Genomic DNA, 26,273 nt, shown 5'->3' with positions numbered 1-26,273 from the left:
CAAAAACCTATACTAAGAATATTAAAAAAAAAAATTCAAATCCTAATTCTCACTCTTTCTGCCTTGCAGTGATGGTCATTGGATTGCTGAGATATGCCTTTGTCATTGAACGATATGGTCCCTCCCTGCTGAACACTGTAGCTTTTGTGTTGGGTTGGATTTGTGCTGCTGGACTCACCATGGTTGGTAATTTTCAGGTAAGAATGTTTAAAAAGGACATGGCTGATTATCTGCATGTTATCATTGTGTGCTAATGTCTTGTTTGTACTTAAAAAATGCATGTGTAGGCAGCCATTTTCACCATCCTATAAGCGGACCCTCTCGCTTCGTCAATAAGGTCTTGCTCTTTTGAAAGCAACAGATGTTTTACAGTCTCTTGTGTCAATCACACGCAGTTCACCCTCTAGGCAGATACCACGTCATCTGCTGCTAAAGCCTCATGTACGCTGCTGCTGCTGCTAAACGGGTGTTTAGGAGCAGTTGGGCCTTTTTTTCCAACTGCCCCTGTTATCTTATCAGAACATGTACACAGGGTCATTTCTAGGCAGTCGAGTTCAGAGGCTTTTTGTGTAAAGCAAAAAAAATGAGTTCAGGCGCTGCGTTTTTTTTTTTACTTTTCTAAACGCAAAACGCTGCTAAATCCGTCAAAATGGACATTTTAAACGTGGGTTACTATCTGTCAAGTTGAATCGTTGAGGAGAAGTTGTAAAAACGTCCCGTGTACATTAAAGTTTTTGAAAAACCCTCTCTGATCACTTGCACTTACAGGTAAGCCTAGATTAAAGGGTCACTAAAGGAAAAAGAAAATTGGGCTGAAATGACTGTTTACAGGGTATAGAGACATAAAAGTTAACTGATTCCTTTTAAAAATTATTACAAATAGATAAAAATCAATCATATAATGTGCCTGCAGGTTAGTTTCACTTTTAAACTGGTTTCATGTTCCTGTGAACTAGAGAGACACACAGAACAAAAACAAACAAATCCAGGGCAGTGTTTTGTTTTTAAAATGAATCTGATTGGTTCTGTTAAGTTTTAGACACACAGTAATGACAGCTTAGACCAATGTGAAAAGCTCCCAGTACTGTGGTTATATGGAAACGGGCAACCAGGAAGTGTGGAGATCACAGCAGAATTACAGCAACTTCAAAGCAAAAACTAACAATAAGGACATGAAACCAGTACTGCAGTAAGGTAAAGAAAGCTATTTAGCTAAAAAAAAAAATTTAAGTCTTACCCGTAGGTGCAAGAAATATCTCCTTAACCTACACAGTTAAGGAGATATTTGCAGAGAAAAATGCACTGATATCTACGGCGCATTTTCGGTGCAGGCGCACTGAGAATGCCGGTTTTTAGAATGGACAATACCTGCTTTGACGGCTCCAGGCGCGGATTGACATCATCACAGCTCTGGGCAATCACAGCGCCGGAGTGGCGATACCCAGAAGTAACCCTTGGGAGAGATATATGCAGCCGGAGAGGCACACAAGGACGGCTTCAGGGGCTTCGATCTAAGGTAAGTAATTCATAATGAACTAGTATGCTAGTCATACTAGCTCATTATGCCTTTGTCTTGCAGTTTTTTTTTGGGGGGGGGGGTTACAACCACTTTAAGCCTAATGCCACTTACACACGCTCTGAATTTCCGAAAACAAATGTTCAATGGGGAGCTTTTGGTCGGAAATTCTGGCCCCATCGAACATTTTCTGTCGGAATTTCCGACAACAAAAATTTTGAGAGCTGGTTCTCAAATTTTCCGACAACAAAATCCGTTAACAAAATCCGTTCTCGTAAATTCCAAGAGTGTGTAGACAATTCTGACGCACAAAATTCCACGCATGCTCTGAATCAAGTACAAGAAGAAAGCGCTCGGTCTGGTAAAACTAGCGTTCGTAATGGAGATGGCACATTGGTCACGCTGTAACGGACTGAAAAGCGTGAATCGTCTCTCACCAAACTTTTACTAACACGACTGGTATTGAACTTCTCTTTACATTTAGTAATGTAATGACATTGTGCCCGAGTGATTGTGAAGTTTGATTTTTTTTTTAGAGACGGGCCCACTTTAAAGCTCTTCTGAAGGGTCATTATTTGAAGATTTTCTTTTTGTTGTAAATTAGAATTAATCTAGTTGATAGAGGATGTTAGTTTTGTTCCCACAAAAGCAAATCCTCGTAACGTGACCTGCTGTGACTGCTTGAGGACAAGAATTCCAAAATCTCTATGTAGAGAATTAAAAGCAACTTTTACTGGTTATACAGATTAACTTTTCACACCACCATTGAGCTGAATAGATTTTCTCAGGTTTGATTCGTTACAAAAACCTGTCTTGTAGTTTTTCACAAAAATGTTTAAACATTTTACAATATTGCATATAGTAATTATTACGGAATTACCTATAAAGAAAATATCTGTATTAGTTGCATATTTATGTAAGGCCTCAGTACAGAAATCCACATGAAAGTCTTTTAATTGCTGCACGTGTTCTGTGTTTAGTTGTCAATGGGAACTGCATGAACTATGAGCTGCTCCATGTGGATATTTGCCCTCAGGGAAAAAGGGAGGCATGTCTATCAGAATGCGTACATCGACTCCTTGTAAAATGATGAGCCAGGAACATACACCCACTTGTGGAAAGAGCAGCAGAGCTGCAAATTACTCAGATCTTGGAAATGTCATTAAAGTGGTATTAAACCCAAATGCAAACATTTATTATATTGCAGCTTACTAATTATTCGATATAGTGGCTGTATTCATTTTCTTTTTTTAGGCTTTCTATTTTCATTTGGTGATACAGCCAGTAATTTTTTTATTTTTTATTTTTTTTAACCTAAATGTAAGAGTAATAATCACATTCTGCAGAAGATGTACAATATCTCACAAAAGTGAGTACACTCCTCACATTTTTGTAAATATTTTATTATATCTTTTCATGTGACAACACTGAGGAAATTACACTTTGCTACAATGTAAAGTAGTGAGTGTACAGCTTGTATAACAGTGTAACTTTGCAGTCGCCTCAAAATAACTCAACACACAGCCATTAATGTCTAAATTGCTGGTAGCAAAAGTGAGTACACCTGTAAGTGAAAATGTCCAAATTGGGCCCAATGTTTTGCATGGTCACCATTATTTTCCAGCACTGCCTTAACCCTCTTGGGCATTGAGTTCCCCAGAGCTTCACAGGTTGCCACTGGAGTCCGCCTCCACTCCACCATGACGACATCGCGGAGCTGGTGGATGTTGGAGACCTTGCGCTCCTCCACCTTCCGTTTTTTGGATGCTTCACAGATGCTCAATAGGGTTTAGGTATGGAGACATGCTTGGCCAGTCCATCACCTTTAGCCTCTGCTTTAGCAAGGCAGTGGTTCTCTTGGAGGTGTGTTTGGGCTCGTTATGTTGGAATAATGCCCATGTCCTTAGTCTGCTTGTCAAACTTGCGGGCGTTCTTGTGCATCATCTTTAGAAGAGGCTTCCTTCTGGGATGACAGCCAGGCATACCAATTTGATGCAGTGTGCGGCGTATGGTTGAAAAGAGGTCCTGGACTGCCGCACTCCTTAAAACGATATCTATATTCAGCAAGTGAAATCCAAAAAACAACCAACAATGTTGCAGTCAAAAAGAAGTGAACAAAAGGAAAAGGATGGCTGACATGTTTCACATCGTGTGATGCTTAATCGTAGCTCGTTGGCCCAGAGGCGATTCAGTTCGCATGTGTAGCGCTATATAAGTTTTTCACTCACTCACTCACTCAGCCATCCTTTTCCTTTTGTTCACTTCTTTTTGATTGCAACATTTTTGGTTGTTTTTTTGTTTTTTGGATTTCACTTGCTGAATAAAGATATTGTTTTAAGGAGTGCGGCAGTCCAGGATCTCTTTTCATCCAATGCACCTGTGCATAGCCAGCACCCTTTTGGCTTGGTGGGACGGAAGCAAAGCCAGGGGATCAGCAGTTTTCTGAGCGGTATTATTTCTCACTGTGCGGCGTATGGTCTGAGCACTGACAGGCTGACCCCCCACCCCTTCAACCTCTGCAGCAATGCTGGCAGCACGCATTCGTCTATTTACCAAAGACAACCTCTGCATATGACACTAAGCATGTGCACTCAAACTTCTTTGATCGACCACGCCGAGGCCTGACTGGAACCTGTCCTGTTAAACCACTGTATGGTCTTGGCCACCGTGCTGCAGCTCAGTTTCAGGGTCTTCTCAATCTTCTTATAGCCTACGCCATCTTTATGTAGAGCAACAATTTTTTTTTTTCAGATCCTCAGAGTTCTTTGCCATGAGGTGCCATGATGAACTTCCAGTGACCAGTATGAGAGAGTGAAAGCGATGGCACCAAATTTAACACACTTGCTCTCCATTCACATCTGAGACCTTGTAACAGAGTCACATGACACTGGGGATGGAAAATGGCTAATTGGGCCCAATTTGAACATTTTCACTTATTTGTGTTCACTTTTGTTGCCAGCGGTTTAGATATTACTGGGTGTGAGTTATTTTGAGGGGACAGAAAATGCACACTGTTATACAAGCTGTACACTCACTACTTTACATTGTAACAACGTGTAATTTCTTCAGTGTTGTCACATGAAAAGATAGAATAAAATATTTACTAAAATGTGAGGAGTGTACTCGCTTTTGTGAGATGCTGTATGTACTGTACATCTTCCACAGCACTCTATCGGTATGATATTACTGCATTGAGTCAAGTCTCACCAGTGTAAGTATGCAATTAACCCTTTCCCACCACTGACTCCTGACCCTTTACGAGGTTCTAAATTCTGGGAGGCGGAGGTGAACATTCGGGTCATGTTACCACTGTGGTTGGCTTTCACAGAGGCCCCATGAATGGAAAGCCCCCAATCGGAAGTATGTATCGGGAGCTTCCCAATCACTGCTTGTGACTGTGCTGGGAGCACTCAGGGCGTGTACTCTCGGCACAGAAAGCTTTTACATAAGGCTGCATATATGCAGCCCTTTACCATCACAATTAACCCGCATGTATGCACCACGTCGGTGGGAAGAGGTTAAGATAGTACCTGGATTTAAGCTTTACATTTTAACCCTAAATGCTGTAGTTTTCATATAAACCCCATAATCTTCCCTCACAGCTGTACTAATTACACAGATCCTATTATACTCCACAAAAGCGATTTGATGGCAGACGCTTAGATGACCCTTGTCCTAGATGTGGAGGCTCTCCGGGCACGCTCATTCACATGTGGTGGTGCCCTAAGCTACATAGGTAGCTATGTACTTAGTATTTTGCATACTCTGCCCTCCTACCCTTTTGATTGGTAGGCAGGTGGGATTTAAGTTGCTTCACAGCCAAAAATACTGTGATTTGTATGTTGGCACCAGCAGGGAGAGTATTGGTAAATGTGTGTGGGGAAAGGGGCAGGTTTTTTATTTTCCCCTAAAACAGATCTATAATTGGCCATTTGAACTAGATGTCAATGTCTTAAGTTGGCCAGCAGGCTGAACAAAAACCGATTTCACTCAGTGTCAGAGTATACTGATCAGTATCTGTAACCAATGATGGATGGAAAATTTTCCATTGTTTAAACCATGTACTACTTTTGAGTGGGGAAGCCTATACACTGATGAAAATTTAGCCGATAGCTGCTGGACTGGCTGAATTTCAGTTAGTCTGTGGCCAGCATTCGTTGTGCTGACCGGAGGAGGAAAAGCCAAGGGAGAACCTCACAGATGTGGTGAATTTCTTTGATCACCAAATAAAGCTGCCTTGGAGCAAGACTGACACGGGTAAGTATAGCCTTCTTATGTTTGCTCAGTACTAGGTAAGGTATATTGAGTGGGGGGGGGGGGTGCAGGGCTTCTAAGACCTGATTCAAACCTAGGCATTTTTGGTGCTTTTTGTATTTTGAAAATTTGCACTACAGAACGTGTTTCATAGGAAACCATGTTAAATGGACTGTAGTACAAATCTGCAAAATGCACAGCAAATATATAGGTGTGAATCGGGCCTGAAAATCTCTACTTTGCAGTGTTTTTTTTTTTTTTCAATTCTGCAATTGGACCAGGGTTTGAGAGCATCTGCAGTACTTTTGAGACGATGCAGGCAGGCAGTGAGCAAACTGCACATCACTTTCTATTGACACACAATTTATCAGCATATCAAGTTGATGCATCCTCTCTCATTAACTTTTTGAAAAATAATGCCATAAAAACGCACTGGGAACACAAGCTAAGTGTTTTGGACTTAGTTTTTCCTCTTAAAATATCCCAAAATCTGTTATCCAGGAAACACTTTTTCTTACTCCTATGAAAATTCTTTCAATCTTGCCCACTCTAGGCACCTTGCTGACTCACACAAGAGGTTGCACAGATAATCTAACCTTGGGAAGGTAGCTCACCCAGAAGCACATGTGAAATTCAGCAGCAGTAAAATTGAAGTGTATCTCACAGAACTCCGATTGTTGCAGTGTTTCCTGGAGAGCTTTTCAGTTGTTGCCTGAAGTTGCTCTTTAATGTGAATAAATGGTATTTGTTAAATGGACCCAGCACAGACAAGTAAACATAGATCGGAGAGCACCAGCTGTCTCCAGTTTCACTGGTAGGCTGGGTACTGTTGAGTTAGCACTTTTGTAACTGCTGCAGATGGAAAATTAAGACATGCAAAGTCAGACTTTGCATATGCGAAAAACTGTGTTTTTTATCATTTTAATGTATACATGAAGAATTATGTTTTACCCTGGCACATCTAAAAATATATACTTTGTTCAAGGCTATGTATATAGAATTTTCTTTTTATAAAATAAAGTTATTAAAGTTTTAACCCAAAGCATGATACAGTGCATCTGCACTTCACTTTTTCCACATGTTATGTTACAGCCTTATTCCAAAATTAATTAAATTTATAATTTTCCTAAAAATTCTACAAACAATACCCTATAATGAGAACGTGAAAGAAGTTTGTTTGAAATTTTATTAAAAATAGAAAACGTAAAAAAAAAAATCACATGTGCATAAGTATTCACAGCCTTTGCCATGACACTCAAAATTGAGCTCCGGTACATCCTGTTTCCACTGATCATCCTTGATGTTTCTACAATTTGATTGGAGTCCATCTGTGGTAAATTCAGTTCATTGGACATTATTTGGAAAGGCACACACCTGTCTATATAAGGTCCCACAGTTAACAGTGCATGTCAGAGCACAAATCAAGCCATCACGTCCAGTGAATTGTCTGTAGACCTCCGAGACAGGATTGTATCGAGGCACAGATCTGGGGAAGGGTACAGAAAAATTTCTGCAGCATTGAAGGTCCCAATGAGCACAGTGACCTAAATCATCCGTAAATGGAAGAGGTTTGGAACCACCAGGACTTAGAGCAGGCTGCCCAGCCAAACTGAGCGATCGGGGGAGAATGGCCCTAGTCAGGGAGGTGACCAAGAACCTAATGGTCACTCTGAAAGAGCTCCAGCGTTTCTCTGTGAAGAGAGGAGAACCTTCCAGAGGAACAGCTATCTCTGCAGCACTCCACCAATCAGGCCTGTATGGTAGAGTGGCCAGATGGCAGCCACTCCTTGGTAAAAGGCACATGACAGCCCGCCTGGAGTTTGCCAAAAGGCACCTGAAAGACTCTGACCATGAGAAACAAAATTCTCTGGCCCGATGAAACAAATTGAACTCTTTGGCCTGAATGGCAAGCATCATGTCTGGAGGAAATTAGGCACCGCTCATCACCTGGCCAATACCATCCCTACAGTGAAGCATGGTGGTGGCAGCATCATGCCATTGGATGTTTTTTTGTGGTAGGACCTGGGAGTCTTGTCAGGATCGAGGGAAAAATGAATGCAGCAATGTAGAGACATCCTTGATGAAAACCTGCTCCAGAGCGCTCTGCACCTCAGACTGGGGTGAAGGTTCATCTTCCAACAGGACAACAGCCCTAAGCACTCAGCCATAATAACAAAGGAGTGGCTACGGGACAACTCTCTGAATGTCCTTGAGTGACCCAGTCAGAATGCAGACCTGAACCAGTTAAACGGCTCTGGAAATATATGAAAATGGATGTGCACTGACACTCCCAATCCAACCTGATGGAGCTTGAGAGGTTCTGCAAAGAAGAATGGTAGAAACTAGGTGTGCCAAGCTTGTAGCATCATATTCAAAAAGACTTGAGGCTGTAATTGGTGCCAAAGGTACTTCAACAAAGTATTGAGCAAAGGCTGAGAATACTTATGTACAGGTGACACATATATATATATATATATATATATATATATATATATATATATATATATATATATATATATATATATATATATATATATATATATATATATATATATATTATATACACACATACATTTATAAAGACTTCAAACAAACTTGATTCACATTGTAGAATTTTGAGGACAATAATTAATTTAATCCATTTTGGAATAAGGCTGTAACATGACAAAATGTGGGAAAAGTGAAACGCTGTGAATACTCACCGGGATGCACTGCATATATATAATTTTCAAACCTACAGCTTGTGTTTGTGTGAGTATTTAATTTTATTAGTCAACGCAAGCACACCCATGATGAGCTGGATCTGAAATTTTACCTGTTGTACAGGGATTTTCTTGAAACATAATATAAAGAAAGATTGCATGCAATTACCCAGCTATAACAAATGGCTTAAAGAAAATCAATGGTCACCGCATACACTTGATTTTATAACGGCAATACAAGCAATAGAAATTTGTGACAATCCAATATAATCTTGCTTGAGAAATCGTGTTTGTTTTGCTAGAAAATTGCTTAGAACCCCCAATTTTCAATTTTGTTTGGCACACAGTATTTGTACAGCGGTTTTTCAAATGCAGAAGTAGTCTAGTGCCAGGGATAGCTCACATGTGTGGGACGATCACTGTTTGTGTGTCTGGAATCGATTTGTAAAGTTTGTGTGCTAGCATTGGGTGACGGGGCACTTTATTTATTTTTACTCTGTTACTTTCAATTATAATTATTTTTGTTTTAATCACTTTTATTGCTGTCACAAGAAATGTAAAAATCCTTGTGACGGCAATAGGCTTGTGACAGGTACTCTTTAGGCCCTTTTCTCACTGCTGCGATTTGACCGCAATTTTTGTGGCTGTAATTTCAGGGAATGCCTGTGTAAACTTGCGGTCCATGGACTTCAGCTTGCATGAAAGTCAGACCAAATTAGGACAGGGACTACTTTGAAGTCAGCACGCCTTGAAGTCTCGCATATATGAATGCTTATCATTGGAAATCGTGGGGAACGACTTGTCATGTGACTTTGCAGTCGCAGGACAAGTCGCATAAGTGTGAAAGGGCCAGTATGGAGGGATCTGGGGTCAATAGGACCCCAAATACCTCGTTTGCGCTTGAAAGCAGCAATCTCCGCATTTTTGTTTACTTTCGATGTTCACAAATGGCTGTTGACAGCTGGGCAAACCCAACCCAATCAAAGTCAATTCCAGTTTTGTATGGGTCTCCAGCAAGCAGGGCCAAGGGTTTTGCTGGTAGCTTGGGTCTCCCGGTGGGATGGAAGAGCTTTAGGAGGGGCTGCTTGTTATGGCTACAAAGTGGCTAGTTAGGCACTCCGGTTGCTATTACACGAGAGCCGATAGTTGGCTCTAAAAAACAGGACTGGCAGATGGCTGCAGGCATCATCCAGTACAACCACTTGAAGTCAAATGACATACCAGGTATGCGATTTTGGCGGCAGGTGGTTAAAGTATAACTGAAGGCAAACATTTTTCTTCAGTTTTGGACATGGTGGAGAGGGATTAGAACACTTGTCAGTTTTTATTGCTGTCTGCGTTCCCGTTAAGGTGATTCCCCCTCTCTATTTGTCCTGTTTACCAATATTCTTGAAAGTGACATTTTGGGAGATTTCACAAATGGGACAGATGGCGAAATAAAATCTGACATGTTATAATCCTCCCTTGCTCTATTCAAAACGAAGAAAAAAAGTTTTGCGTATAATTCTATTTTAACAATAAAAGGGTCAATGATTAAAATAATGTTTTTGTTTTTGCATTTAATACTGCGCTCATTTACTGAAAATACTGATATCCTTGACGTTTGACCTGTGTTACACTAGTTGCTGGTTTATAGTTTATTGTACATTTATCAACTTCTGGCAAGTTTCCAAATCATCTTTCTTCTGCATGTGTGGTCAACACATGCTCTGTAATATGCACTTTTGTACATTTATTGGATTTGCCAAGAAATAATTCTCTTTTATTAACTTCCTAGGAATTCTGCCTGCAGTATCCAGATCATGTTAAGAGATGAATGTTTAACTTGATTATGTAACAGCTTTTTTAAAATTTCTAAGACATTAAGATGAAACTTTTCAGAATTCAGATTGTCGATTCATGGAAATGTTTTGCCTAAATTTTAGTTCAGAATTATTAAGGATAAGATGAAAAAAATTGGAACAAAGCAAAAAATCTCTTTAAATGCAAAGCCTCGGCGTGTCTTTTACCGCTTACACGTGACCGGTATGACAAGAATGGGGATACAGAAAGACTGCCTCTCATGTCGGACTGTGACATTATGAGTTTTTGGACGTTGACACCGAGACACCGTGAAAGTACAGAAACTGACTTAATTTTTATCAGTTTGTGTTCATTGTTTACTTTCATTATTGTATCTCATAGGCTTTTTATTTTCTTTTGTCATGAGTGGGGAAGTTCTAGAACAGGGGTGGGCAATTATTTTTTCGATTGGGGCCACATGAGAAACTAAAAATATTTTGGAGGGCCGGGCCAAAAGGCTAAACTCAATACTGCATAAAATCAATTGTATTTCTTTATAAAAAGCAGTAAATATCATTGTTGGAAAACTGGGGGACAGAGGCTGGGGACATGACACAGGAGGGGGACAGAGGCTGGGGACATGGCACAGGAGGGGGACAGAGGCTGGGGACATGGCACAGGAGGGGGACAGAGGCTGGGAACATGGCACAGGAGGGGGACAGAGGCTGGGGACATGGCACAGGAGGGGGACAGAGGCTGGGGACATGACACAGGAGGGGGACAGAGGCTGGGGACATGACACAGGAGGGGGACAGAGGCTGGGGACATGGCACAGGAGGGGGGACAGAGGCTGGGGACATGGCACAGGAGGGGGACAGAGGCTGGGGACATGGCACAGGAGGGGGACAGAGGCTGGGGACATGGCACAGGAGGGGGGACAGAGGCTGGGGACATGGCACAGGAGGGGGACAGAGGCTGGGGACATGACACAGGAGGGGGACAGAGGCTGGGGACATGACACATGAGGGGGACAGAGGCTGGGGACATGACACAGGAGGGGGACAGAGGCTGGGGACATGACACAGGAGGGGGACAGACGCTGGGGACATGACACAGGAGGGGGACAGAGGCTGGGGACAGGCAGCCACTGTTTAATCAATAACAATTGATTAAACAGTGGCTGCGTGTGATGGCACAGTGGCTGCGTGTGATGGCACAGTGGTTGCGTTTGATGGGCACAGTGGCGACAATTGATGGCACAGTGGCTGCGTGTGATGGGCACAGTGGCAACAATTGATGGCACAGTGACTGCGTGTGTTGGCACAGTGGCTGCATGTGATGGGCACAGTGGCTGCGTTTGATTGGCAGAGTGGCTGCGTGTGATGGGCAGAGTGGCTGCGTTTGATGGGCAGAGTGGCTGCGTTTGATGGGCAGAGTGGCTGTGTGTTATTGGCACAGTGGCTGCGTGTTATTGGCACAGTGGCTGCGTGTGATTGGCACAGTGGCTGCATGTGATTGGCACAGTGGCTGTGTTTGGGAACAGTGGCAACAATTGATTGCACAGTGGCTGCGTGTGATTGGCACAGTGGCTGCGTGTGATTGGCACAGTGGCTGCGTGTGATTGGCACAGTGGCTGCGTGTGATTGGCACAGTGGCTGCGTGTGATTGGCACAGTGGCTGCGTGTGATTGGCACAGTGGCTGCGTGTGATTGGCACAGTGGCTGCGTGTGATTGGCACAGTGGCTGCGTGTGATTGGCACAGTGGCTGCGTGTGATTGGCACAGTGGCTGCGTGTGATTAGCACAGTGGCTGCGTGTGATTGGCACAGTGGCTGCGTGTGATTGGCACAGTGGCTGCGTGTGATTGGCACAGTGGCTGCATGTGATTGGCACAGTGGCTGTGTTTGGGAACAGTGGCAACAATTGATTGCACAGTGGCTGCGTGTGATTGGCACAGTGGCTGCGTGTGATTGACACAGTGGCTGCGTTTGATGGGAACAGTGGCTGCGTGTGATTGGCACAGTGGCTGCGTGTGATTGGCACAGTGGCTGCGTGTGATTGGCACAGTGGCTGCGTGTGATTGGCACAGTGGCTGCGTGTGATTGGCACAGTGGCTGCGTGTGATTGGCACAGTGGCTGCGTGTGATGGGCACAGTTGCTGCGTGTGATTGGCACAGTGGCTGCATGTGATTGGCGCAGTGGCTGTGTTTGGGAACAGTGGCAACAATTGATTGCACAGTGGCTGCGTGTGATTGGCACAGTGGCTGCGTGTGATTGGCACAGTGGCTGCGTGTGATTGGCACAGTGGCTGCGTGTGATTGGCACAGTGGCTGCGTGTGATTGGCACAGTGGCGACAATTTATGGTGGCGAAGTGGCTGCGTGTGTTGGCACAAGTGGCTGCGTGTGTTGGCACAAGTGGCTGCGTGTGTTGGCACAAGTGGCTGCATGTGTTGGCACAAGTGGCTGCGTGTGATGGGCACAGTGACCCCTCCCGGTCCTGCCTACTGTTATCACCGCGGCGGGGAACATAACAGACAGCGTTCGTTTGAACAGCTGTTTTCCCCGCTGCGCATAGACACTCCCCCTTGGACGGATCTGTCCAATCGCGAGCAAGGGGGAGTGTCTATGTGACTCCCCCTTGCTCGCGATTGGACAGATCCGTCCAAGGGGAAGTGTCTATGCCATAGACACTCCCCCTTGAACGGATCTGTCCAATCGCGAGCAAGGGGGAGTGTCTATGTGACTCCCCCTTGCTCGCGATTGGACAGATCTGTCCAAGGGGGAGTGTCTATGCGCGGCAGGGAAAACAGCTGTTCAAACGAACGCTGTCTGTAATGTTCCCCGCCGCGGTGATTAACGTGGCAGCGGCGGCGGGGGTGGGCCGGATTAAAAGGTCCGCCGGGCCGTATACGGCCCGCGGGCCGTAGTTTGCCCAGGTCTGTTTTAGAACCTCTGTCAGGTTTTTATTGTCCGAGACATAACTTGGGAGATTCACCATCAATATTTGTCCTGGTGAGCATTCACTGGGACTGAAAGTGAGTCAAAAATCACCATTCAACCCAAATTGCTCAGTCTCCTACATGCTTGTAACTGATTAAGGAAATCAACAACAATTTCATAGGATAGTGGTCAGCTAAAACTCTTCCCTATCCTAGAGTCTGTTATATTTTTTGAACATTGCCAAAATAATAAACCTGTATTGCAGACTACTACAGACCAAATCCATGTGTCAAACTATGCAAAAATATAATCAATATTAATGAAAGCTGCCCCAAAGAAATACCATGCTAATACCATGCTAATGCAAGTTAAAATCTCAAGTCCATGTCCCAGGGGATACCTTAACATCAGAACTTAGACATTTCATAATGCAAATGCAGCTTATCAGAATCTGGAAGCCCCCTTTAACAAAAGGGGCCCACAGATCCCAGCCCCCCCTATGTGAATTGGTAAAGGGGTACATTGTACCCCTACCATTTCACAAGAGTGTCAAAAATGTTGAACACCGTAGACAGCTTGGGACAAGTCCTTGATTTCTCTCATAGACTTTTAAAGGGTGTTCGAGTCCAACTTACGTTCGACTCGAACATCGGGCTCATCCCTACTGGGTACCATCTAACAGCGGCTGTCAGGACTGCATTTAAAGAGGGAATCTGTTTCCACTGCATTGACTGCAGTTAATGAAACTGCATATAAAATATTCAAATACATGGGTCACCTAGGACCTTTTTTCTATTGTACACAATGGGGACCTGAGGACCAGGATTTTCCCAGCTCCTTGTTTACTCTAGACAAAACCTAAAGAAAAAAAGTTTGGGCTTTAGATATCATTTAACTGTTCTTAAATAGCAATGTTTCAAAGTTACATGTTCAGAAAATGTTGGAGGGCTGGAGTCCTTTTTTGAAACATTTAGTCCCAAAGCTTATAGGGAGTATCCTTCACAGTGGGAAGTTCAGTTCACACTAGCACAGTTTTGATGCAACTTGAGTCGCACAGATTCACATGTAAATGGAAATCATTTTCAATGGTGCCAATTCTCATCAATGCAACTCAGCAAAGAGCAATTTTGTGAAAAGACTGTGCACTACTTCTAGCGTGATTTTAGCCACATTGACGTCAATGGAAATGCCCAAAGACCTCCTCCCTGACATATCCTTGGTCCCTCCACTCTCCCCCCCAGACATATCCTTGGACCCTCCAGTCCCCCCCCAGACATATCCTTGGTCCCTCCACTCCCCCCCCAGACATATACTTGGTCCCTCCACTCTCTCCCCCCCCCCAGACATATACTTGGTCCCTCCACTCTTCCCCCACCCCCCAGACATATACTTGGTCCCTCCACTCTTCCCCCCCAGCCATATACTTGGTCCCTCCACTCTCCCCCCCACCCCCCAGACATATACTTGGTCCCTCCACTCTCCCCCCCACCCCCCAGACATATACTTGGTCCCTCCACTCTCCCCCCCCCCCCCCAGACATATACTTGGTCCCTCCACTCCCCCCCCCCCCCCCCCAGACATATACTTGGTCCCTCCACTCCCCCCCCAGACATATACTTGATCCCTCCACTCTCCCCCTAGACATGTCCTTGGTCCCTCCACTCTCCCCCTAGACATATCCTTGGTCCCTCCACTCTCCCCCCAGACATATCCTTGGTCCCTCCACTCCCCCCCCCCCCAGACATATACTTGGTCCCTCCACTCCCCCCCCCCCCCCAAGCATATACTTGGTCCCTCCACCCCCCCCCCCCAGACATATACTTGGTCCCTCCACTCCCCCCCCCCCCCCAGAAATATACTTGGTCCCTCCACTCTCCCCCTAGACATATCCTTGGTCCCTCCACTCTCCCCCTAGACATATCTTGGTCCCTCCACTCTCCCCCTAGACATATCCTTGGTCCCTCCATTCTCCCCCCAGACATATCCTTGGTCCCTCCACTCTCCCCCCAGACATATCCTTGGTCCCTCCACTCCCCCCCCCCCCCCCAGACATATACTTGGTCCCTCCACTCCACTCCCCCCCCCAAGCATATACTTGGTCCCTCCACTCCCCCCCCCAGACATATTCTTGGTCCCTCCACTTCCCCCCCCCCCAGAAATATACTTGGTCCCTCCACTCTCCCCCCAGACATATCCTTGGTCCCTCCACTTTCCCCCCAGACATTTCCTTGGTCCCTCCACTCTCCCCCCAGACATAAAAAAAATAAAATTTTATCACAGTAGATATGGTTATCATTGACCAAAACAAAAAATGTCAGAGGCATAAATCATGTCAAAACCGCAAACAAGTTGCACTACATAGTCACACCTGTAATCGCAATGCACTAGTGTGATCCAGGCCTTTAGACTGCTGATGTTGCTATGTTGGAAGTGAAAACTTTGCTCCTTAGAACATTTAGGTATACAAGAGTCTTGAAAGTTTTTGGGGAGTTTCAAGCCTGCGTCTTCCAGCGAGCACCTAATATAAAGAAATCGGAAGAGGAATTTCAGTGTTAGGCCCCTTTCATATTGGGCGGTGGAGGTGCGGTGACGGTATAGCAGCGCTATTTTTAGCGTCGCTATGCCGTCGTATTTACCGCAATATTCGGGCCCTAGCGGTGCGGTTTTAACCCCCGCTAGTGGCCGAAAAAGGGTTAATACCGCCCGCAATTCGCCTCTGTAGAGGCGCATTGCAGGAGGTATTACCGCGGTTTCCCATTGATTTCAATGGGAAGGCGCGGTAAACACCCCGCTCCAAAGATGCGGCTAGCAGGACTTTTGGAGCGGTCCTGCTAGCGCACCGCTTCAGTGTGAAAGCCTTCAGGGCATGATTTTTTCATGCGGTATAGCAGCGCTATTTTTAGCGCTGTACCGCATGAAAAACGCCTCAATGTGAAAGGGGCCTTATATATTACATGTTCTGTCAAGAACTTTTTTTTTCTTTTTTCCTTTTTTTTTCACTGAGATGTTAAGTTCTGTAAAAGGCAATTCTTATTTTTTTTTTGGCATGTGTGCATGGGTTCCTTATTTTTTCTGGGAATTGTACTTTCAGGTGACATGACGTGTTGATCAAACCTTACAAGTTCTAACGCGTTAATTTGTAAGAGCCAAATGAGCTTTTGAAATACAAAACCTGTGAGTCTGATGTGTGTGCATATCTGCTTTACAGGTGTTAAGGGTGGGTGCATTTTTCTGATGCAGTCAGAGCCAGCTAGATTTTCAGCTGTGAAATTGCTATGGGTCCATCAAACAGATGTGTTCTATACTCTCTATACAGTGGGGGGGAATTTTATGAAAATTGGAGCTGACAGTAACTGGAGCAGCTGTGTATGGTAACCAATCAGCTTCGATCTTCAGCTTGTTTAACTAAATTTTGCAGCTGCTGACTTTTAAAATAAGGACACTTGCCTGTCCAGGGCGCCCACAATGTCATCACCCGAAGCTGACCCATCCCTCAGCTCCAGGTGGAGGCGCCAGCATTGCTAGTAAGGCAATCAGGAAGTGAAGCCTTGCGGCTTCACAGCCGGATTCCCTACTGCGCATGCGTGAGTCGCACTGCGTGTTCTTAGTGGTCCCTGCTGTCTTCTGGGACCTGTGCGTCTCCCAGAAGACGGCGGAGGAGCCGGACATGGCGTAGTTTGCTGCGGATACTGTGGCGATCTTTCGCCGGAAGTGGGAGCAAATACCTATATTAGACAAATGTGATACTGGAGGGGGAGGAATCCGGACGTTTTTGGGGGTGGAAGTCCGCTTTGAAAATAAGTTAGAAGCTGGTTGGTTGCAATACACATTTGCCCCAGATTCTGACTGATGCAGTTTTATCAATTCCCCCTGATATGCTTTGTTTAGTCAACAGTAACCCAATGTGCCTTCTTAAAGGTCATACTGTGATAGTTTATGGGTAGCACAGCAGAAGTAGTCTTCTTCCACCTGACATAGGGAAGTGCAAATACATTTTAACTAATGGTTTAATATGCATGTTTATCCTCCAAGTGTCCAGAAAAACAAAAAAAAAAATGTTTGATCCATTGAAAAAAAAAAGTTAAATGCTGGTGAGCCACGTTTTTAAAAGTTTTTTGAACCAACGAGTTCAGGGTTTTTTTCCAGCCGAAAAACGCCCAAGCCAAAAACATGGACACATAAGATAACATGCTGGAGAGTTTATTGACTGTAGAAAAAATGTCTGAAGCCAAAAACAGCAGCCTTAAAAACATCCGGTGTGCATCAGGCCTTGGGCCCCTTTCACACATTAATGTCTGTTTTGGCAGGCTCCACTTGCTCGGGAGGGATCACTCTATTGTTCCCCGCTGAGCAGGCGGATGACCGGTCCGTCTCTGCTCACTGTGCAGGGACGGACCTGTCAGATCTCTGCTATCCTCGATGGGGGATTGGATGAAAACAGACCGCTTGTCCGTTTTCATCAGATCTGCCAGACGGATGAAAACGGTTTCCGTCCGTCTGCATTTGGCGGATCGGATGTCAGCATACATGTCCCCGCTGACATCCGTCGCTCCCTTGAGATGTATGGAGCAATTGTTCAGGTCCGTCTGAAAAACTGACAGTTTGGTGAAACATATGAAAGGGGCCTAAGTCTCGCCTTAGGACACCTTTACAATGTGGCAGTGACCCAACAAGGGTCAATGTTTAAAACAAAAGTAGACAATATTAGCACTAAACTAGTCTTTCCTTGTAAGACTCTGTTCACACCTTTTGCTTTGTGAGAACGTGTGCATTAGTTTGCGTCCTGCATGCTGTGGCAAAACAGTGACTTTGCTCCAGGAATTATATATTTTGCATACTTGCATTGGGCCAGCTTGGCCCAATATAAGTATGCATATTTGATACCTATCCTCTCTCTGTGGAAGCTGTAACTCACCGTAGTAGCCTTAGCTACTACAGTGATGTCTGCCATCTTCTGGGCACCATGCAGATCGGCTGTTCTTTGTGCAGGTAACAGCACAAAATATATATAAAATAGAGATGCATGATTAATCGTCAATCGTTATCGCGATTTATTATTTTCCCTGTTGCGATCTTGACAAAGTATTTCCCGATCTTTCTAAGCAGAGAATTCTCTCTGCTCTGCTGAAGCCGACACCCATCAAAAGAAAGGGGGCGGGGGGAATTCAGGCAGTCTGCCAAGTATCACAACATTTTTCAGTGAAACTAAAGTCTAAACATTGTAACAATTTGTCCTTTACATCAAAGGAATAGACTTGTGTGTAAATGAGGAAAGTTTAACCACTTAAACACTAAGGCCCGGATTCTCAAACGAGTTACGCCGGCGTATCTCCAGATACGCCGTCGTAACTCTGAGTCCGAGCCGTCGTATTTATGCGCCTGATTCTTAGAATCAGTTGCGCATAGATTTGTATTAGATCCGACCGGCGTAAGTCTCTTACGCCGTCGTATCTTAACTGAATATTTACGCTGGCCGCTAGGGGCGTGTACGCTGATTTACGCCTAGAAATATGTAAATCAGCTAGATACGCAAATTCACTAACGTACGCCGGCCGACGCAGTACAGATACGCCGTTTACGTTGGGCTTTTCCCGGCGTAAAGTTACCCCTGCTATATGAGGCGTAGATGTGGCGTACCAATGTTAAGTATGGACGTCGTTCCCGCGTCGAATTTTTAAAAATTCACGTTCACGTAAGTCGTTTGCGAATAGGGCTGGGCGTCATTTACGTTCACGTCGAAAGCATTGGCTTCTTGCGGGTTTATTTGGAGCATGCGCACTGGGATGCTTTCATAGACGGCGCATACGCCTTTTCGTAAAAAGCGTAATTTACGTGGGGTCACAGTAAATTTACATAACACACGCCCACATCTACCACATTTGAATTAGATGGGCTTACACCGGCCTATTTACGCTACGCCGCCGCAACTTTCGTTTGAGAATACGGCACTTGCCTGTAAAAGTTGCGGAGGCGTAACGTAAATAGGATACGTTACGCCTGCACAAAGATACGCCATTCTACGTGAATCCGGGCCTAAACCTTTTTCTGACATTTGTTTTTTTCAAGTTAAAATCATTTTTTTTTTTTTTTGCTAGAAAAATACTTGGAACCCCTAAACGTTATATATATATATATATATATATATATATATATATATATATATATATATATATATATATATATATATATATATATATATATATATATATATATATATATATATATATATTTTAGTAGAGACCCTAGAGAATAAAATGGTGGTTTTTGCAATATTTTATGTCCCACTGTATTTGCGCAGTGGTCTTTCAAATGCAATTTTTTGGAAAAACAAAACTAACCAGTAAATTAGCCTAATTTTTTTTTGTATAATGTGAAAGATTTTACGCCCAGAGAATCGTGATCTTTATTTTAAGCAAAACATAGTGATTCTCATTTTGGCCAGAATCGTGCAGTGTGTGTGTGTATGTGTATGTATATGTGTGTATATATATATCAGGGCTCAAAATTTCAAGTCCTGAGCTACTAGCCAGGCCTCAAGAGTTACTCGCCACCAGTTGCCCCACCTAATTCATACACTGCCCTGCGCCTAATGGCACCCGTAAACGCGCCCTCGTAGATTATCTCATGGAATGACAATGTTTTATGCAGAATCAAGTTACAAAATTAAATATTACCAACAACAACTTTAATAAAATGGGGCAGACCAGAGGGACAGGGCACTGGGGGCAGACCAGAGGGACAGGGCACTTGGGGGCAGACCAGAGGGACAGGGCACTAGAACTGGGTCTCTTCATCATTCTCTTGCTGTCTCCTCTGCAACTCCCATCCATCCATCCTCTATCTCTCTCTCTCTCTCCCATTCATCTCATCATCAGGAGCCTGTGTGTGCGGCTCCAAGCTTGCATGTCCCCACTTCCCCCTTTTATTCAGGCTGGCAGAGAGGAGAGGAGCTGCAGCACAGCGGGAGGGAGTACAATCCACCGCCGAGATCCACACAACTGCACAGCCATTGACACCATAGCACAGCGCACACTGACAGCGCACAGCACACATTGAGACCAGTCTGTTCACAGTGCTCAGGCTAAACTTACATAGAACACAAGGAGAAGAAAACTGCACAAACTAGAAAGCTGCCGCTCTCATGTCAGGGCAACTTTCAGCGAGCGCTGCACCGGAGTGGTAATTTTTGCAATCCTCCACCTAACTCATTACTTTCTGCTCTCCAGCTACATTGGTCGGGGCCCAAGGGAGGGGGAAAGGCTCAGAGAGGTCATACTGTTGGGTCCCATGGCTTAATGAGAATTGTAAGGAGAGCACCTGTGTACTGCTCTGCCTGTGCGCAGCTCACCAGACTACTTTTCCCGAGCATGCACCTTTCCTCTTCGGCCGCCAATCTCATCGGGACTCTAAGTGTAGGCACAGATTGAAGGGAGATTGGTCATGCAGCCCTGTCATCACTCGCCCCCAGCTTAAATCCACTCGCCAAATGCTAGTAGGCGAGTGGAAATTTTGAGGGCTGTATATATAATATATATGTGTGTGTATGTATGTGTATATAAAATAAAAAGTTCCAAGTAATTTTCTAGCAAAAATACGGATTTTTAACTTGTAAGGAAGTGTCAAAAAGGGTTTGGTCTTTAAGTGGTTAAAAGAGATGCATTGTTTCTCTTATATTGCTATTGCCAGCTGAGTTTTTTTTTTTTTTTTCCTGGCAGCTCTGCACTTCAACATGAATCAGAAAAATGCTGTATTAAGATCATGAGGGGGGGGGGGGGGGGGTTAAATCACTATAGCGTTTTTTTAACGATTAATCATGGCAGCTCTAGTGTGTTCTGAATGACGGCTGTGCTGAGTAACCCCCTGAAATGTGTTATATTCCTACTTTTTCTCCAAAGGCATGTTTTCTGTTCTCCCCATAAATTGTTTACATAGTGCTTTTGTTTTTTTGTTTTTTCACTTTACAACTTCTGGACAGTAAACTACTATACCAAACTGATTTTGTTTATATGTGAATAACCATACTACACACATGTGATGAGAGCTGAATCTAACCTACCTGCTTTAAGGGCCTAATCTTGGCTGTATATTAATTTTGAAATACCTCCTGGACCTGAAAACTCTTAAATGTTTTCCCCAAGCAATTTCATTCCAGTGGTTTGCATAAAGGAATTTGTAGGTTTTAGGAATGTTGGTTGGAAACTGATAATTGCTGCATTTTATAAAGTGTCTTTGACTGGAAAACGTGTTTCTTGTGTGGTTTAGTGGTGGCAGCGGATATGGTGCAAAATGTCTCCCGTTGTGCATTTTGAAATAAATTGTTAATGTGTATGTTGTCCTAATGTTGTGGTTTCTGTCTTTTTTATAGGTTGATCACGCCAAAGTTCTGCACTACATAGGAGCAGGAGTTGCCTTTCCAACTAGTATGATGTTCATTTGTTTTCAGTCTATCCTGACATACCGCATGGCACACACTTACTGGAACTGGTGGGCAGGACATGTACGCTGTCTTCTTACATTATTCGGACTGGTCATTTTAGTGCTCAGTATCCTTTTATATGCTGTCAGTAACCATTTCAGATGGTTTTCTTTACAAAATAGTTAAACGCAAAAAAAAAATTGTGCTGCATTTTCTAAAAAGTTATTTGCAAATTATTCACTAAAAGAAGCTCTACTTTATACCTTATCTGAACTTCTTTACATAAAGCACCTCTGTGCTTTGCCCAGCAGCACATTCTGTATGCTCATGTGTTTTGCTCCTCACTGCCGCTGGTAAGGAAGAAAATAGTATACCCTCTACTTTATGGAGGAGCATGTGACTCGCTTATCCTGTCATGTGACAGTACTGGTGCTTGTCCCAGAGCTGTCAACATGGGGATGGTGACCCAGTCTACGACCCTGTGCCAGCTCCAACTAGTGATACAGAGCTTATGAACAGCTTATTTTACTTGGAAGAGCTGAATGGAATGAGGGAGCATAAGCACACAATTTATACAGTGCTGACAGTGGGCACATGTATTGGTGAAGGAAATGGTTTGTTTAGACCGGCTTGGTCCAGTTGAACTATTACATTTAAATGAAGTCTTTTTTAAATATTTTGCATGTACAAATAGCTGTTAATGGGCCAGGAATTCATTTAAGCTCTTTGGCCTAGTTGTGGGCTGACAATGCACAGCATTTTTTGTGGACTAACTGTTGCTGGCCCTGCCCAGTGTCATTTGCTAAACGACTTAACTACTCCCACTCTCTAAACTCTACAGTATAAAGTCTAATTATTTTGAAGTTTAAAATTACAATTTTTAAGAAGTTGGAGGGCTAAATAGTCTCCTTGAGATAACACGGAGTGTGTACGGGACACAGGGCAGCTCTGAATTCCGGACATGATCAATACAGATTTTACAAAAATATATTTCTCTTGCATTCATTGATGGACACAACCTGTTCATCTTCTTGACTTTAGGATTTATAGCACCACCTTCACAAGTAGGACAGTAGGCAGAAAAACAGACACCGCCTATGGGCCGTCCTAGCTGCTTGTAAAACCCTTTTTCTGCTATAGGCAGCTCAGATCTTTCTGCCCAGTGCTAGAAGCATGAACCTAGTTCCCTACTAGCACCTGTGGTTCCTTTTTGTTTCTTTTTCCTGCATCGTCTTTAATGAGTAGTTGGGTTGGGCGGCAGGCTAGATAATCTATATCAGGAAATCACCCCAACCTTGCCAACGAGCACATGCAGACTCTTTAGTTACGTGCTGAGTTGAATACGAAAGCCCCATCATGGACCGGGGTAGCTGGGAAGTCAAGTCTCACGGGGGACATGCGTAACCAGGTTGAGGTCAAGCGGCAATTTTGGTGTGTTGGCTGGAATCACTGGTGGTGAAGACTGCACAATGGCAGCCCTCATGCAGTGGGCTTAAATTAAGAGGCAGGCTTTCCGCGGGTAGGAAGGTGGAGACTTACCTGTAGGTAAAAATATCAAAGCAGGCTTTACTACTGCTTTAAAAGGCTTGCACTATATGAAAGAACAATGAAGCAAAGAATTGTTTAACACCTGCCCCTGTGGTTAAATAAAACCATCCTTTTAAACACACACCTACCTGACCTCTACCTTATAGGTGCAAGCATCCTTTGTGTACATGGTTCGTCAGCCTACTATACCACACCTCATAGCATTAATGGTAATGTTGACCTCTAATTTGTAATCAAAGTTGAAAATGATTGTTAGTTTCACTACCTTATTATATTCAACCCCCCCAAGCCCATGAAGGAGCAGAAGAAAATATGAGGTCATCCCTGGGACTTAAGGTGTTTACCCAGAGTTCCACATTTTTATGACCGCTGATAAACCCTTTCCATGTTGCCAGCAAAAAGGTTGGAGAACATTACCCTTTATTGCTGTACTTTTCCCAGACAACTTGTACATCCACAGGCGTCTCTTTATAAGTGGCTGAGAAAATGATTAAACTAAGTTTAGGGTTAAGCATAACAGAGCATTCAGCACGTGGCTGGTTTATACAATCTCCTAGAAAATAGTTTGTGAATTAACAGTTACGCACTTCTGAGAAAAAGCAGGTCATGTCAGATGTGGTGCAGTTCTCAGGATTTATTTGGGGTCATGTACGGTGACCATACCCTTTCCTTTTGACTTTGCATCATGGAAATTATTAGAAAAAAATAGTTTCAGAGATCTGTCCAATTTGATTGGATGGTGGAGTGAGGAGGAGTTAAATAGCACTAATACTCAGCAACAATGCACAAGGTCACTGCCACCAGTGCTGAGTGAGAGTGGTGTTATCATTTTGGTCACTTACACCAATGCTTAGCGTTATTGTGGCCACTGACACCAGTGAGGACACCAGCTTTCTTTTCACTGTGTAATGCAGAGCATTACAAAAAAATCAGCAGAACCTAAATTTTAGGGCTTTGAATTGTGTTACAGCCAATTCAATTTAAATGGCTTGCCTAACTTGATTGATTGATTTAATAGATTTATAATGCGCCAAATACTGACCCGTCAGACACCTTCAAAGACAATAATGCCCTGCTGTGTGGATCTCTATTACTCCCAAGCTGACTGTAACTAATCTATAAGCATTGTGTAGAAATACATTTTCAAAGTTCACAGGCTTTTTCCACAGAAATTGAATCATTGCAGGCTGCCAGTGTTGTAATATAAAGACCTTTCTAAGGCCCCTTTCACACCAGCCGACCGATTGGGTCCGCCTGTCTGTTTTCAAGGTGGAATTGATTGGAACATCCATTGTTCTCTAAGCAGCAGCGGATGTCAGTGGACATGTGTCTGCTGTCACCCGCCGGCATCAAATTCAGTCCCCTAAAAACAGATGTATGGGTACGGTTTATCATCTGCCGATCAGATGACAATTGGATGGAAACTTCCATCCGAACGCCCAATAGAGAAGATCGAACACGGATCTGTCATCCACCTGCTAGGCGGGGATCAGCAGAGAGATCCCCGCTCAGCGGGCAGATCCACTTGGACAGATTCCAGCCCATGTGAGGGCCTAAGATGTTAGAAATCAAATAAAATGGACGCTTTTGAGAAGTTACTTCACATTAAAAGTGTCTAGAGAGGTCAGAAATGGTTTGGGTTCAAGCTCTTTTTACAGTTTAATATGTATGTAGTTTAAAACAGAGCTTATCTGCCACCTCCCACCCTCCGCTGCCACATTTTGCACCTTTTGGGGGGGGAAGCGGGTACCTGGTTTTGACAGGTACCCGCTCCCACTTCTGGCAGAGTTTGCAGCAGCGAGTCTGATGGAAGTTCGGCCCCCTCTTTCCTTTCCCTGCAGTCGGCCCAATCAGAGAGTGTTTTTTCTTAGTGGAGGATAGCTGATTGAACACACATGGTGGAGGGGAAGTCAGACATTCTTGTCAGCATAGTGGTTCCAGGCCAGGATTTACAGTGTTTAGGCAAGCTGGTCGGTACAACATCAAAGCTATTGGCATTTTTAGTCCCGCAATATCAGCCTACATATCTGACCACTTTTTTTTTTTTTTTTTTTTAGTTCGCTATTCTTGGATTTTATAGTGCAAAATAATTCCAGAAGACCGCTGCTTTATAACGGCTTTTTTTTTTTTTTGTTCATCTGATGAATGGTGCAAAATAATTTATACAAACTGATGAATATTCTACATTCTGACTTTGTTGATAGTTGTGTGGTCAGACAGAGCTCCCACCAGTCTAGCTCGGATACAGTATTGTAAAGCCTGTTTTTTTTTTTTTTTAACCCAGCGCGTTGAAAGAATTTTTTTTTTTTGCATTGAACGAAAAAAAACTGTTGGCTCCGGTTGGAGCCACTGGACTAACCAAGTAAGTGCAGTGATCTCCCCCGCTGAGCTGCTGTTCTGACAGGCGGTGGCCCCCCACCAGAACACCCCGATCAGCGCTCTCCGCCATTGGCTGGGAGTGCTGATCGGGAGTCAGTCGGCTGCTGGTTTTCCAGCATGCTCGTCTGACAGAAGCTGGTCAAAAGTTTGGCTGGCTTCTGTCAGACAGACCGACATACACACAGGATGAATGTCAGCGGTTTTATTTTATATTTTTAAGCCGGCCGATGTCTCCCGACATTCTGTCTGTGTGTACAGGGCTTAAGGCTGACCAGTGTCTGATTATCTAGAAGACTGATATTGAGATAACTCAGTGGCTTGTTTTGCAGACTTTTATTCTGACAGTGAGGAGACTTCACTGGTCAGCACTGCTGGCTATAGCTAGCAAACAAGGCAGTTGTACAGAAGTCGATTGATCCCTGCTGAACTGGCTGAATTTTAATCCACATATGGCCGGTTTTATTACTAACGGCTAATCAATCTCTCTTCCTTGAGACTGTTTATATTTATCACTGTGGGTGAACAAAGCTGTCTTTTGTACACAGCATGGATCAGTATGGGATGAGTAGTAGTGTGCACAGGGGACAGATGTGTTTTTTATCTTCTCAATTCCATGCCTATATTAGAGGCCGCATTGCATTTAGATTGACTGTCTTAATTTACTAGTTAAGATATTGTCTGTGTTAGGCCTCATTCACACTTGGCGGACTCCGTCGCTATGGAGTCCGCCTGCTCC

General features: G+C 43.9%; 1 protein-coding gene across 2 annotated transcripts in view; it reads left to right on the top strand.

Annotated features, from left to right (window-relative positions):
- LOC120947220 (transmembrane protein 150A-like) overlaps positions 1–26,273 on the top strand; it is a 158,276-nt gene that overhangs the window by 122,240 nt on the left and 9,763 nt on the right. For both annotated transcript variants that reach the window (XM_040362365.1, XM_040362364.1), the window contains 2 exons: positions 70–197; positions 21,560–21,737. In XM_040362365.1, the coding sequence (XP_040218299.1) occupies positions 70–197; positions 21,560–21,737 (306 nt within the window). The remainder of the gene's footprint in view (positions 1–69; positions 198–21,559; positions 21,738–26,273) is intronic.

This window comes from Rana temporaria, chromosome 8, assembly GCF_905171775.1.
Source record: "Rana temporaria chromosome 8, aRanTem1.1, whole genome shotgun sequence".
In the NCBI taxonomy this organism is placed as follows: Eukaryota; Metazoa; Chordata; class Amphibia; order Anura; family Ranidae; genus Rana; species Rana temporaria.
The sequence above is the reverse complement of the archived record's forward strand: the minus strand, read 5'-3'. Positions and strand labels throughout refer to the sequence as shown.